General features: G+C 55.4%; 1 protein-coding gene across 3 annotated transcripts in view; it reads left to right on the top strand.

Moving 5' to 3' along the window:
• The window catches only part of TSPAN18 (tetraspanin 18), a 205,101-nt gene extending 190,614 nt beyond the window's left edge, over nt 1-14,487 (top strand). For all 3 annotated transcript variants that reach the window (XM_033207771.1, XM_033207768.1, XM_033207769.1), the window contains 5 exons: nt 476-550; nt 1,576-1,674; nt 2,141-2,323; nt 9,207-9,290; nt 11,321-14,487. In XM_033207771.1, the coding sequence (XP_033063662.1) occupies nt 476-550; nt 1,576-1,674; nt 2,141-2,323; nt 9,207-9,290; nt 11,321-11,368 (489 nt within the window). In that variant the 3' untranslated portion in view covers nt 11,369-14,487. The remainder of the gene's footprint in view (nt 1-475; nt 551-1,575; nt 1,675-2,140; nt 2,324-9,206; nt 9,291-11,320) is intronic.
• Nucleotides 14,488-14,490: the final 3 nt, after the last annotated feature.

The raw sequence follows: 14,490 nt of genomic DNA, 5'->3' as shown, positions 1-14,490 counted from the left end.
CCCATGGGAACCAGAGGCAGTGGGGCAGGGAGAGGTGGCCCTGGGGCTGGCAAGGTGGGGAAATCCAGCTGCAGATCCCCAAGGCACTCAGGATTCTCACAGCCCATACAGCCCACACAGAAGGAAATTTACCCAGAATGGGCTCAAACGGGTTTCGTCAGCGATCTCCTTCCAGGGCGGCTGAGTAGGGTTGTTCACGCTGCACACTGTACAAGGAGCCTCTCTAACGGTACCATTTGCATGGAATGTATATATTTGTTTATTCTTCTCATATTTTGATCGCAATCCTGTTGACTCCAAGGAGGAATCACTGGTGTGTTATGAAAAATGTCTGACTGATAGCAGTGGAGTGTCTTAATCTTACAAAATAAGTGTAGTGCGTCACTGGTGTGACAGGTGGACGACTGCATTGGCCAGTGGCCGCCCCATCCCCTGCCTGCCCTCTGGGCTCACAAGCCTGTTCCTCTCCCTGCAGTTCTTCCTGTTCATCCTGATCATCTTCCTGGCGGAGCTCTCAGCAGCCATCCTGGCCTTCATCTTCAGAGAAAATGTACGTACCAGGCTTTCCTGCCTCCTGCTATCAGCAAGAGATTGGTGGCCATTCAGGTCTGGCTTCTCCCCTCATTGAAGGGTCTCAGAGAGTGGGCAGCCCCTCATCTGGCGCTTCCAGCCCAAGTCATGGCCCCACCCGCCTAGCAAGGCCCCCCCAGGCCAGAGAGAGACCCCAGTAAGCCTGTTCCTGCAAGGGCTTTTCTCTGCTCCCAAAGCATCTGGTACAACCCCGTAAGAATAGTCAGAGAGGCTATCCCAAGCCCTGGAATGTAGGAGCACAGGGCAGACTGCTCTCGGAGGAGGCCAGCTGCCTCCCCTGAGTTGACAAGAGCCAGGCAATAGCCAAAGGGAGACTGGGGCGGGGGAGGGGGAAAGATGAGAGGGGAGGGGGGCAATGGAACAGGAGACACAAGATGGCCCTGGGGTAGAAGAGGCAGGCGGGGAGGGTGATCAGCACAGAGCAGAGGAGGAGGCCACCACAGCCTGTGGGTAGACAAATGTGCCCAGATGATCTCCTCTGCTAAGCACCACCCAGGGCCCTCGCCTTTCGCTGCAGCAGGAGGGAAGGAGAATGTTTTGAGAGAAACTGAGAAGGACTCTTCTCAAAATTGATGTACAAAGACTTCTTGCCTGGTCCTGTAGCTTCTTCAGGGCCTGGGACCCAGGGCGTCTGCTTGGCTCTGTCTGAGGAACAGCTCAGGGTGGAAGGGGTGGGATGAGGGGCAAACTCCCCGCCCAGATAAGCCCTCCCTCTGGGCAGAGCTGCAGGCAGAGCGAGGTCCTCAGCATGCCCTGACCTCGGCTCCATGAGGTGTGCATGTATATAGCCTTCCTTTCTACCTTGGGGGTAAGGAGACTGCCCCAAGTTGGTGGTTTAGGAGAATCCCAGGGGGCCTGGTACCAGGATGCAGAGCCCCTAGCTCTGATTCCCCTAACTCCCAAGCAGGTGGATGGAGAGACGAGGGAGGGTGGGGGCCGCACCCAACTGCCAGGCCTCAGCCCATCTTCTCCCTCTGCCCCCAGCTCACCCGAGAATTCTTCACCAAGGAGCTCACCAAGCACTACCAGGGCAATAATGACACGGACGTCTTCTCCGCCACCTGGAACTCGGTCATGATCACAGTGAGCGACCCCCCAAAAAGGCTGTGAACATTCAGAGCCACAATGCCCAGTGTTCACGTGCCCACGCCAGGCATCAGTAATCAGACCTGGCCTTGGAATCAGGATCCATGCAGCATTCCAGGCACACTTGATCACAGTCCATACTTGGGATGAAACCTGTTTGCTATCCCTGTCTTGGCTCCCCAAGCAATGGTCCTTGTGATGATGATGATAACCAGAGCAACTGTTGATGGAGGGCTAAGTGCCTGGTGAGGTAGGAATTGTTACTACCACCCCGTTATAGAGATGAGGACATTGAAGGCCCAGAGAAGCTGAGTGGTTTTCTCATGGTCACACAGTGGGGACAGGTGGAGCCAGCCCATGCCCAGTCTTCTGATGCCACTCCTTTGCAGAGGCTGTCCTTCTCTGTCCCTGCTCCTGTGTCCTTCTCCTGCCCACCAGACCCTTCTCTGGGATCTCCCCCTAGTTTGGTTGCTGTGGGGTCAACGGGCCTGAAGACTTTAAGTTTGCATCTGTGTTTCGACTCCTGACCCTGGACAGTGAAGAGGTGCCGGAGGCCTGCTGCCGGAGGGAACCCCAAAGTCGGGACGGGGTCCTGCTGAGCCGAGAGGAGTGCCTCCTGGGAAGGAGCCTGTTCCTAAACAAACAGGTACCAGCCCTGCTCTCCAGACAGGGGAGTGGGTCTATCAGGACTTGGGTGGCCAGAGCTGGGTGGGAGGTGCTATCACCCCAGAGGGTCTGAAGCTACCCCAGAGGGTCTGATTCCCAGAGGGAATCCCAGGGAACTGTTGGCTGTGATATGGGATGCCTGCACCTGAACAGGGGCTGATGGAGGCTCTGCCCAAGCCCCTGAGATCCAACCAAAATGGGGAAGGATGACAGTGGCAGATGGTCTGAGGCTGGAGTGGGCATTTGGGCTGGGCCTAAGGGGTAAGTAGGAGTTTTCCAGTGTTTCCTGAGTTTCTGATAATGCAGGTCCAAAGGGAGGGAGAGGGAGAGAACAAGAATTACACAATGGGGGGCCCTTCTTAGCCATGTACGGTATTTTGGAGGAAGCTCTCATTTGCCATGTGGGGCTGCCCTAAGGGAGCAACGTCTCCTTGACCTGACTCTCCAAGGTCAGAGAAGCTCCTAGACTTTTCTGGTTCTCTTGCAGCCTGTGGACTTCCTCTCAGCCTTGGAAGAAACCCTTTCCCTTCCTGCACGTGCCATTTTTAGGGAAGATGAGGGCCTGGATTTGTGTGCCTCCTGCCCACACTCCCGCACGAGTTCACAATGCCCTTGCTCTTAATCCCCTTCTTCCTACTGACCTGCCAGTGTGAGTGTGTGACCAGGCTAGGCAGGAAGAGAGTGAGGGAGAGGATGAGGATGATCTAAGCCTGGGCCCTGGGCCCTTGCTTGAGTAGGACTTTAACGAGAGTCTCATGGAGAGTTCTAGATGCAAGACACACAGCAGGGGACAGGAGACAAGGCCTCTGTTCCTTCGAGGCTCATGATCTCAGAGGAAGTGCAGGATGAACAAGCAGCAAACAAAGGAGAAGTAATCATTTCACATGGTCATGATTGCTGCGAAGAAATAACACCCCACAGATGAGAGGCTAGAATGGGCCTTGGGCGGGGGCTCAAGGCAGAATTTGCAAAGTCCCAGAGGAGGTGACAGTGAGCAGAGGCCTGGGTCCTGGGGCTCTGGCGGGCCCTTTCCAGCCTCAGCTCTGCCCCAGGAACTCAGCCCCTCTGGCCCTGGCACCTCCACATGGATTCCTGAGGCCCTGAGGTCCATATTCTCTCTGTCCCTCATCATCCTGCCTTCCTGCACTGGGGGAAAGAGGCTTAATAGAGAAATGAGGGCCCTGAGTTGAGGCCACTGTGGACGTGGGGCAGAGAGACCTGCCATGGGGAGCAGCTGCAGGGTGGGGAGGGGAGTTTCAGGCTTCCATGGCAGATAGGGATGGGCTGTTAACTGCTGCGTTGCCTTCGCCAAAACACCTTCTCTGGACTTCACATTCCATACGTTGGCAGAGGCTGCTGGCTGCCCCCTATGTTCCATTCACCCCCGCTGCCCTGGGAAGAGAATGGTTATCACACCCCATGACCACCAGCTAGAGGCTGCACTTCCCAGCCTGCCTTGCAGCTAGACCATGTAACCGAGTTCTGGCCAACAGGAGGCGAGCAGAGGTGATTTGTGCAACTTCAGTCGCATCCTTAAGAGAAAGTGCTGTGCCCACCCCTCCTTTTTTCCCTGTCAGGGATTTGGCAGAGGGAGGTGGCCCCTAGGATGGCAGAGCATCCAGAGACAAGGAGGCTGGGCCGTGGACAGTCCCATGGTGCAGTGTGACCACCGGAGCGCAGGGTTTTATGTGAAAGACCAGTGAATTTCTCACTTGTGGAAGGAGCTGTTGTTTGAGATGCCCGTTGCCAACAGCCAAACTTAGAGCCTTCTAATGCTACTTGTAAGTTTTTAGGAGGCTTCCCATGGGCCCCATTCTGCGTATAAGATGTGCTTCCCATTTCTGGATTCACCCTCCGTTAGGATATCTCCTTTCCTCCCTGGGCATGTCTTCAAAATCAGAGCTCATCAGGGAGGTCCCTGCACAGCCACATTCCTTCTTTCCAGTGACTCTGTTGTTCCTGAGGATCTGAGATTGGCTCCTGGGGTTTCTTTGCTGAGACGTTCACGTCCCTCCTGAGCACTTCTTCCTGTTAAAAACCTGCCGCGGTGGGACTGTCTCTATTTGTCTTTTTCTCCAAAGCCCCCTTGCTTAAAGCCCAGGATGCATTTTTATTTATTTATTTATTTATTTTTGAGGCTGAGTCTCACTCTGTCGCTCAGGCTGGAGTGCAGTAGCACAATCCTGGCTCACTGCAACCTCCATCTCCCAGGTTCAAGTGATTCTCCCACCTCAGCCTCTCAAGTAGCTGGGACTACAGGCACATGCCACCACACCCAGCTAATTTTTGTATTTTTTGGTACAGACCGGGGTTTCACCATGTTGGCCAGGCTGGTCTCAAACTCCTGACCTCAAATGATCACCTCCTTGGCTTCCTAAAGTGCTGGGATTACAGGCGTGAACCACCGTGCCCGGCCCCAGGATGCATTTCTGACTTTGCTGGCAGGTCCATGGCAAGGATGTGGGAAGAGTTGAGTTCGCTGTGGGGGTTGGGGTAGGGGTGAGGTGTGCAGGGATACATGGCGTGGCCACAGGGGCATCCTAGTTGCTCTGTGGCCCCCTGGTCCACATTGGTGGTGGACCTGGGTAGACAGGGGGCTTTTACACCGTGCCAGTGAGAAAGGACAGACCAGGGTGATGACGGTAAAGACAGACAGGTGTGTGGATCTGAGAAATGTTCAGGAGGCAAAATCTACCAGCCTTCGTGATGGGTCCTCATTGGAGGAGGGGCAGGAGGAGTGAGTGAGTGACTGGCTTCTGGTTTGGGGAAGATCTTGCATTCAGTCTAGGGCATGTTGAGTCTAAGAAACCTTTGGAGGCCAGGCACGGTGGCTCATGCCTGTAATCCCAACACTTTGGGAGGCCGAGGCTGGCAGATCACCTGTGGTCAGGAGCTCAAGACCAGCCCGGCCAACATGGAGAAACCCCATCTCTACTAAAAATACAAAAATTAGCCTGGCATGGTGGCATGCGCCTATAATCCCAGCTACTTGGGAGGCTGAGTCAGGAGAATCACTTGAACCCCAGGAGGTAGAGGTTGCGGTGAGCTGAGATCGTGCCACAGCACTTCAGCCTGGGCAACAGAGTGAGACTCCATCTCAAAAAAAAAAAAAAAGGCTTTGGAACAGCCGAGCAGAGGTACCCAGCGGGCAGTTGGCTGTATGGGGTGGAGCTGGAGGGGGTTGGTGCTGGAGATGTACATGTGGGAAGCACTGCATGTAGGTGACCATTGTGGTGGCAACTGGGCCTGGCTGCCCCTCGTCAGATTAGGTGGGGGGTGACTGTGGGTGGCAGCAGGGGGTGGGGGATGTGCCCACCCAGCAGAGAGGGAGGATGGCACTGGCAACAGCCCACATGGTTAGAGGACTCATAGTCTGTGGTGGCAGGCTGGGGAGGGGCTCCCCGCCATGTGTCTCACCGGGTGGTGACAGGGGAAACAGTCATGGGGGAGAGATGGTGGGAGGCAGTGAAGCAACCTCCAGGTGTGTAGATGTAAGCTCTGAGCTACAGCAGGGCCTGGCCCACAGGAGGGAGAACCCAGCCGCCCATGCCAGCCCCCTTTCCCTTTAGAACAGAGGAAAGACGGGGAATTTGGAATCCCCCTCAGTGTAAATCCTGGCTTCCCTTCCTCGTGTGTGACCTTAAGCAAATTAGCCACTGCTCCTCCCTCCCTTTTATTTTGGGTAAAGTGCAGGTAAGACCCCTCCTCCCTGAGGGGCTGTAATGAGATCAAGCGAGAAAGAGCCCACGAGGCCCTAGCAAAGTTGTCAAGAGGGCAGACACTCAGCGTGGGTGGTAGTGTACCGTCCATGCCCCAGCCTCCCCAAGGGTGTCTCTGTTCCTGGGAAGCTTCCATTGCCAACCTGGGCTGCTTGGTTGAGTCCAGGGGCCTGAAGGGTCTTTGGTGCCAAAGCCTGATAGGGGAAGATGAGCTGTCAAGGCCCAGGTGCCACAGAGCGGGGCTCAGCTTCCCTCTGCGGGACAAGGTCCCCAGTTTCTTGCCAGTTTCCCCGGGTAAGGCATCTCAAAATCAATTTCATGCTCCAGAAGAGATATGCTGCTGCTTCTGTCCCCTTCTGGGGTGTGTGTGTGTGTGTGTGTGTGTGTGTGTGTGTGCGCGCGCGCGTGCGCGCGTGTGCATGTGAGACTGTATTGCAATAACACTAACTCTATGCTCAGACACTTTCCACCACTCAGGATATGCTGAGAGAGCGGCACAGAGAGACAGACAGTAATCCTTGGTAATCCTAACAGGGATTGAGATTGAGAGTTTGCTACTTGCCAACACTCTTCCTAGTGCCTTACCTGCAGTATCTCATTTTATCCTCACAGCAATCCCATGAGGTAACCTACATGGCCCTATTGTATAGATGGGGCAACTGAGGCATAGAGAGAGGAAGTACATAGCCCAAGGTCGCACAGCAAGCAAGTGGCAGCGCTGGCTGGGACCCCAGGCAGGCAGGCCCCAGGGCTCACCTGTGTAACCATTGCCAGCTACCACTCTCCTGGGCCATTGCTGTTCCCTGTCTGGGAAACCCCTCAAAGAGCTTCACAAACCCAGGGTGTGTGCTGGGGCTGCAGGATGTGGAATGATATGCCTGTGGCTGGTGAACACGCGGAACGCTGAGAGGATGATGGGAGGGCCGAGGCGTCCCCTGCCAGGGCTGATCCCAAAACGATGCAACTTGTCTCTCTTTCCTTGCTTGCAGAGCAGGTTAGTTTTTTTTTGCAGTTATAGTTCTGCATTTTAGGGTTCTAATGCTTCAAAATCGCTTAACAAAGGATTTGGGGCTCCAGCATGGGTATGCTGGCAGATCTGGGATGGACCCTGGGCCTCACTAAACAGATGGGCCAGCCCTGAAGGGACCCCCAGCCACAATGATGTCCTGACCTGGCCTGGGGTAGGGACCCCTGGGTTGCCCTTAGGACTCCGTCCCAGTCATACAGCCCTTTACTGGGCTCGCAGTGCCACAGCAGAGACAAGGCCTGAAGGTTCAATTAAGATCTTTTCTCCTTGTTGTCATCTCTGGGCTTGAGGTCTTTCAAAGCCTGGCCACGCACAGCCTGGTCACTAGAAATTACCTTGGGCGTCATCCTATAATGCTGATTCCTGGGCTCCACACCAGACCCACTGACCCAGTGTTGTGAGGCGAGGCCTTGGGATCTGCATTGCTAACCACTTCCCAGATTATTCCCATGCGCACTCAGTCCCAAGAGTATCATGGACCCAGATCGTTGTGCTGGTGGGGTCTGTTTCTATCTGGGTATATCCCGTTTGCTCCATGGGGCTCCAGGGAGGGCTTCTGGGGGGTCTTCCTGGCCCAGCTCCTGGTCAGCCTCCAGGCAGATAGTAGGACACCACCTGGCCACTAGTCCCAGATCAGGCCCTGCTGTCCACCTGACTGGGTACAGCCTCAGTTCCACTTTTGGCCAAAGGGGCTGGGTTTCTGCGTGATGGACAACAGAAGTGAGTACGCGAGCACCCAGGAATCCCCGGTCTCAACAGAGCCCAGAAATAGCAACTGTCACCCAAAAAGGGCTGGGCATGATCTCTCCACCCCCACCTGGGGACTTGTTCCCTTGCAGGTTCTCAGCCTGGGCCCAGAGAATACGCACGTTCCTATAAAGGAAGGAAAGTTCTCCTACTTTGAAAATATGTGTCATTCAAAGCAAGTACCATGTATCAGTCTCTGTGGTCAGCACTAGGGAGGGGAGAGTTATGAACATGAAGATGACTGAGGTGTGAGGTGCTCAGGGTCAGGGGGCAGCAGCCATGGACTGGCAGCTCCTGGCTTGGCACTGGCTTGCTTTTTCTCTGTCTCGCCACGCCCCATTCCTCTCTATTTATCGCAATCTCTATCTGGATCTTGATCTCTGTCGCTGTCTCAGTTTATATATATCCAGGATTGCTTAAGAAAGCAGTAAGAGGCCGGGCGCGGTGGCTCAAGCCTGTAATCCCAGCACTTTGGGAGGCCGAGACGGGTGGATCACGAGGTCGGCAGATCGAGACCATCCTGGCTAACATGGTGAAACCCCGTCTCTACTAAAAAATACAAAAAAAACTAGCCGGGCGAGATGGCGGGCGCCTGTAGTCCCAGCTACTTGGGAGGCTGAGGCAGGAGAATGGCGTGAACCCGGGAGGCGGAGCTTGCAGTGAGCTGAGATCCGGCCACTGCACTCCAGCCTGGGCAGCAGAGCGAGACTCCGCCTCAAAAAAAAAAAAAAAAAAAAAAAAAGCAGTAAGAGCATGGGAATGAACTCCAGAGCCTGTGGGCTGGGCTGGTTCAGAAAGCTGCCCGGAGGAGGTGGCATGCGAGCAGGGATTTGAACGCTGGGCTGTTTCCTTGGGGAAGTGGCTGAAAACCAGAACTCCTGCAGCCAGGCAGGTCACGAGGAACAGTAGGGGAGTGGGTGTGGGACAATAGGGAATGGGGTGGGGGGATCCTGCGGACCCCAGGGAGCACCTGTTGCATCCGAACAGCAGCAGCTGCTGATGGTGCTGATGTGAAAAGGAATAGCTCCCCTTATTGGTTCTTCTGATTTCTCCAGAGGTTCAGATATTTATGGGAAATTTCCCAATCTTCCAATCACTGTAGTAGCGACATAAGACATGGCCGGCACACTGTCAGTTCTCTGCCTCACCTTAGGGGCCGGGTGGCAAGGATGGTCTTTGGTGCAATGCTGCCAAGTCGCTGTTTCTGGGTCTCCTGCCCTGTACCCCCTCCCCACTGTCCTGTCTCAGCAGCCGTGTGATAGGGTGAGAGCTCTGGGGGACACCTGCCAAGAACCCTAGTCCACATGCTGACTCTGACTCCGGGACTCTCATCCCTGGCCATAACTTCACCTCTCATCCCTCCCTCCAAGGGCTGTTACACCGTGATCCTCAACACCTTTGAAACCTACGTCTACCTGGCCGGAGCCCTTGCCATCGGGGTACTGGCCATCGAGGTAAGTAAAGGCCTCCACTTCTTCCGCTCCCCAGGATGAAGCCTCACTTGGAGCCTAGGCAGATGCCCCCAGCCTCCCTCCCTCTTTATTTCCTTCACCTGGGACCCAAGGGGCCCCCACTGTGGGCACTATGGGGTGGTAAGTCCGGCTGTGTCTCTGCTGCCTGAGAGTCATTCTTGAACTCTGGAGGTGAAACATGGGAGCCAATGGCCCAGAAGTGGGGATGGGCAGGCCCTGAATGTCATACCCACTCCCTCCCACTCCCTCCCACTCCCCCATCCCCATCCTCACCTCCACCCCAACTCCATGGTCCAGAGAGATTTCACGCTTGCGGAGGCATCGGCACAGCTGCTTTGAAAGACAGGCTGCAGCCCGTGGTTCGAGATCAGGCCTTTTCTCTGTGAGGTGTTCAGGGCCTACGGGGCCTTACGCATCCATTACGGTGGTCTTAGCCTCCTTTATCTAAGGGCCCCTTGAAAGGTGAGCTCCTGCAGACCGTTTGCAACCACCACTAGGTGGCGCCTCAGCCACAGGGAGGAGTGGCCGCCTCCCATCTCTGTCCTCTGGGATCTATGCCTGCTGCTCCTAGGGGCTGGACAGAGCGTTGCCCACACCTAACCAAACCCAGGAAGGGGCACTCTGGGGCCTCAGCCACTCCTCGGCCTGCGGGGGTTGGAAGTCAGGCAGCCGGATCCTCAGCTTCCCCCTCCAGCAGCCTGGGCACCTGGCACCGTGAACTTCGCCTTGCCTGGTTTTCCCACTGTGCCTGCAGCCCACCGAGTGCAGTTTCGTGGAGGCTACTGGGGATGGTGGAGAGGGAGGGGTCATTTATTATTCATTCATGTATTCAACAAACACACATTGAGCCCTACTGTGCACCAGCACTGTTACAGTTGAACAAGTCCCCTCATGAGAGGCAACAATGAACACGATAAATCTGCAGCAGGGAACTCTCAGGAATGTGTCCCATGCAGGAAGAGCATGGGCCCTAGAGTCCGGGTCCCAGCTCCGCCTCGCTCCAGATGCAGGATGTCGGAGTCACAGTTTCTTCATCTGCAAAATGGGCTGATCACCCTGCTCCCAGGGTACAGAGGAATTACAGATGATGGGGACGGCATGCCGCTGGGACTCAGGAAGCAGCATCCATATACTTGATCTGCTGCCTCACTCCCAGCCCCATGGGAGGCAGAATCCTGCTCAAGACGGATACCTTTACGTGGCCCCGTCCCGGCAGCCCCTCCCCACCCCAGTGAGCCTCCTGGTGATTTGGCCATGACCTGTGGTCTGGGGACTGTTCCCTCGGCTACTTGCAGTGAGCTCTGGCCATGGGGACATCAGCAATTCTGGTCAGTCCGTGAGCTAGGGTCTCCCCGCCCCACCACCCCAGGCCCTCAGCCAGGTGTTCAGGAATGGAGCGCCTAACTCCGGGAAGGGCTGCAGCTGCTTGCCTATTCATAGCAGTCCTGGTGACCTTTACTGAGCATCTTCTAGATAACAGGCACATTACATCATTAGGTAGTTGCATTACACTTACATCTCACCACCTTCCTGTGAGCTGGAGGGGAGCCTGCAGGGGTTGTGAGCATGGGCTCTGGGGTCACAATGCCTGGGACTCAAACTCCAGCTCCCTTGCTGGTGGCTATGTGACCTCAGGTAGGTTACATACCTCCCAAGAAAGCACTTAAGACTGTGCCTGGCACATGGCAAGCTCTGGATACATACTGAGGCCCAGTGCAGGGAAGTACTTTGCCTAAGGACACCCCCTGGTATGTCAGGGAGCTGGATTTGAACCCAAGACTCGGTTTCTAAAGTCTTCCTGGTCCCTGACTCCACCAAATAAAGCCAGGTATGGGCTGGTGAGAAGGGCTGGCCCCAGGGGAATGTCAGGAATCCTTACGGGAGGAGGGTGCTAAGAGGGTAGGCATTCACTCTGCCCCGGAGGCAGATGACCCTTCCCCTGGAAAGGACCAGGCAGCCCACAAAGGGCCCAGCCTGATAAGCCAGTTCCTGCTTTTTTTCCTTTTTTGCAGCTTTTCGCCATGATCTTCGCCATGTGCCTCTTCCGGGGCATCCAGTAGAGGGTGTGGCCTGAGGCCCGAAGACTCGCCCCACCCACCACTGCCCAGCACCCGATGCCCTCCCCCGCCCCTCCCCACTGTCCTCTTGGCCCCAGGGGAGAAGATGAGGCCATCAAAGATGGCCAGGAGAAGGGCCAGGGGCATAGAGCTATTTTTTTAACAAAACAAAATGAAGACAAAAGTATGGACTGATGTATCCTCGCCTGGACTCAGGGCAGGTGCCGTGGGCTCTCTACAGAGACCCTAGTGCCTGGCCCAGGATGTAGGCTGCTCTAGAGACCAAAGGAACACCAGGCCCAGTGCCCTTGTTGGTCCAGCCAGACCCTGGGCCCTCTCTCCTCACTGCACCAGGACCTGATGCCAAGAAAGTGAGGATTTAGGCAACGAGGAGGACAAAGCAAATCTCAGAGAAGTCATCAAAGCCCAGGGGGCCCCACAGAGATTCAGCTGGCACATCCTTGAGGACTCGGAACCCACAGCGCAATCCCTGGTCCACTGGAGGATGGACTATCCCCTGTTTAGGCCGGGGTCAAGAGTGAGCTGCTGAAACGGCATCCAAGAATGGCCCAGCTGGCAGGATCCTTGCATTCCCCATCTGTTGGACCAAATAATCTCAAAGGCCCAGAGAGGGGCAGTGGCCCATGCACAGACACAGCACAGGCATGACAGTTCTGAAAAGAATCTGAGTTGTCTCCAGGCTGCTGTCACTGCATCCAGGACTCTGTCAGCTCTGCTGCCCACATGCACCCCTGGCCTCAGCATTCCGGTTCCCCCAGACGAGAGGGGAAGCCAGCCAGGAACTGCCTCCTCCCTGCTCTACAGCTAAGAAAACACCATTCCATGACTTCCCACTGCGCCCTCCCTCCTACCTCCCGACACCTGTCTCTCTGAGTCCCCAGGAACACACACTTCACATTCCCTTGTCCACACTGCCCACCTCTCCCCACAAGCCACCCCCTTCCCTGTCCTTCCTCAACTCCCCAGCTCCCAGAGTGGAAGAAATCCCCAAGATCATCTGGGTCTCCCTCTTCGCACCCAGAACTGAGGCTTGGATATCTTCTTCAAGATCCTTGCCAAGACTTCTCCACCCTCTTGCATACCTCCAGGGACAGAGAGCTTACTACCTCCCAAGGCAGCCTCCTGCCTTTGGACTGCTCTGACTTTAGCGTCAGCTTAATATACAGAAGAGGTTTCTGTTTTTCTGTGGCTCCGTCCACGGCATCCCGCTTGCCTGCTCTTCTTCCTGGAGTGTTAAGGTCACACATTGACTCCCCTGAGCCCTCTTCTCTCCAGACTAAAGAATCCTGAAGGCATCGAGGCCATTTCTGCTGCAACAAGGTTTCCTGTCTCTTCACTGTTCACACATTTCTTAGTATTCCCTCCAGGCTTGGGCAGGGAGACTCGCAGATGCACACCCACAAGTATTCAGTTCTCAAACTCTAGATCAGTGTTGGCAACTGGATTGCAAGCTGCCCCTACCCTGATAGATCAGGGGTGGCTGCTGGAGGCTGTGCTGGGGATCTGAGGTTTGGTCTGGGCTCAGTGAGAGATGGCGGTGCAATCCTGATGAGTGATGTCTGCCAGCCACCGTAAGTTTGATTAGTGATGTCTGCCATGGGCAGGGATGGAAGGAGCAGTGTGATGTCTGCTCTCTTCTCTCCCCTCTGTCCCTGTTCAGGAAGAGCTCATTCTGTCTCACAAGCCACCAGCACCCTGTATCAGCCTCCAGCCTCCCCTCAGGCTGTCCAGTCACCAGGGACACTCAGAATCACAGCCTAAAGCCCAGTGTTCCCTGGCCTGTGCTCCTGCCCCCTTCTGAGATGCAGCCAGAAGCTCTGTGCCTGCTGCAAAGATTCAGGTGGACCCTCCTCCAATCTCCTCCTGCTGTGCCCGCCAGTCCTGGCCCTCCCACCAGGTCTCTGAGCTCAGTCTTACCAAATTCTCCCTTTAACAGCTTGCTCTGGCAGCCCCAAAAATTGACACCTGAGCTCCACAGAAGCTAAGCTCCCGAGACACAGGGACCTGCCGCTGGTACTGCGGCCCAGCCTGGGGCCTGGGACCTGCCCCTCTTGAACCACCTACGTGCTTAGCCCCAGCTTTTTGGAAGAGGCAAATGGCTGGTCTGAGAATGACAAGCAAAAACAAAAAAACCATGCTGGGAAGGACTGAGGCAAATTGCACAGCTTTATGGCTCTAACCCAGGGGCATCCCAGGCTTCTGGGGCCCATACGAGTCAGAGGGAGAACCCAGGAGAAAGGGCTGGTCACGAAGGGAAATCTGACTAAGGTGGGTTCAAGGGCGGACACAGACTGCTACTCAATGGCTTTCCATAAATGTGCCAAGGAACCCTCAATCAGCCCAGATTCAGTTCCCCAGCCAGCCGCTGGCCACCCTCTTAGCCTAGAAAGAGAAGACAGGTGGCTTCTGCTCCTGTTGGCATTCGCCCAGGCTGGTAGCTATTTGCAAGGCTGCCTGAGGCCATTCCTTGGAGGCAAGGCAAAGAAAGCTCAGCCCAGATCAGGCTTGAGCCTCCCTCCAGAGCACAGGGAGGAACAGGGTTCAGCTGGCTTGGTCCAGATACAACCCGCAGCAGGTTCTGGTGGTGGCTGGGGGTAGGGGTGGGCAGAGATACCTCTTCGTTTCTTTTGACCCCAGAATACAACAGCTCACAACAGAGACTTCCTCGGACCCTGCTAACAGGGCAAGGAACAAGACTACACCGCTCATCACAAACCCTGCCTGTACTGAAAGCCACTTTCCTGCTCTGAAGCTACTGCCTCTTAGAGAAAAGGAATATCTCTTTATGGGCTAGGGGTGAAGGCTCCTCCCCAGGGTCTCTGTTAATTTCTAGCCTTGGTGCTCAGGCCTGTCCGCAGCCTCCCTTGTCCATCTATCCGTGTTTGAGGGGCCCAGACAGGATTCCCCAAACCAGCCGAGGCCCCAGCACCCCCATCTCCCCAGAAGACCCCCTCCTCCCTCATATGTTGAAAGTCTATTTTAAAAACTGTCTATGTTCCTTGCCGTAGATTGCAGAGCTAATTTATCACGTTTCTCTCCTGTGAGACCCCGTTTTATATGATATATCCAGAGGAAGTTTTGTAATATAAAACAGGACGCCCACA

Source organism: Trachypithecus francoisi, unplaced genomic scaffold (assembly GCF_009764315.1).
Source record: "Trachypithecus francoisi isolate TF-2019V2 unplaced genomic scaffold, Tfra_2.0 Lachesis_group8, whole genome shotgun sequence".
In the NCBI taxonomy this organism is placed as follows: Eukaryota; Metazoa; Chordata; class Mammalia; order Primates; family Cercopithecidae; genus Trachypithecus; species Trachypithecus francoisi.
Note: the sequence above shows the minus strand (reverse complement) of the source record. Positions and strands in the feature narration are given on the sequence as shown.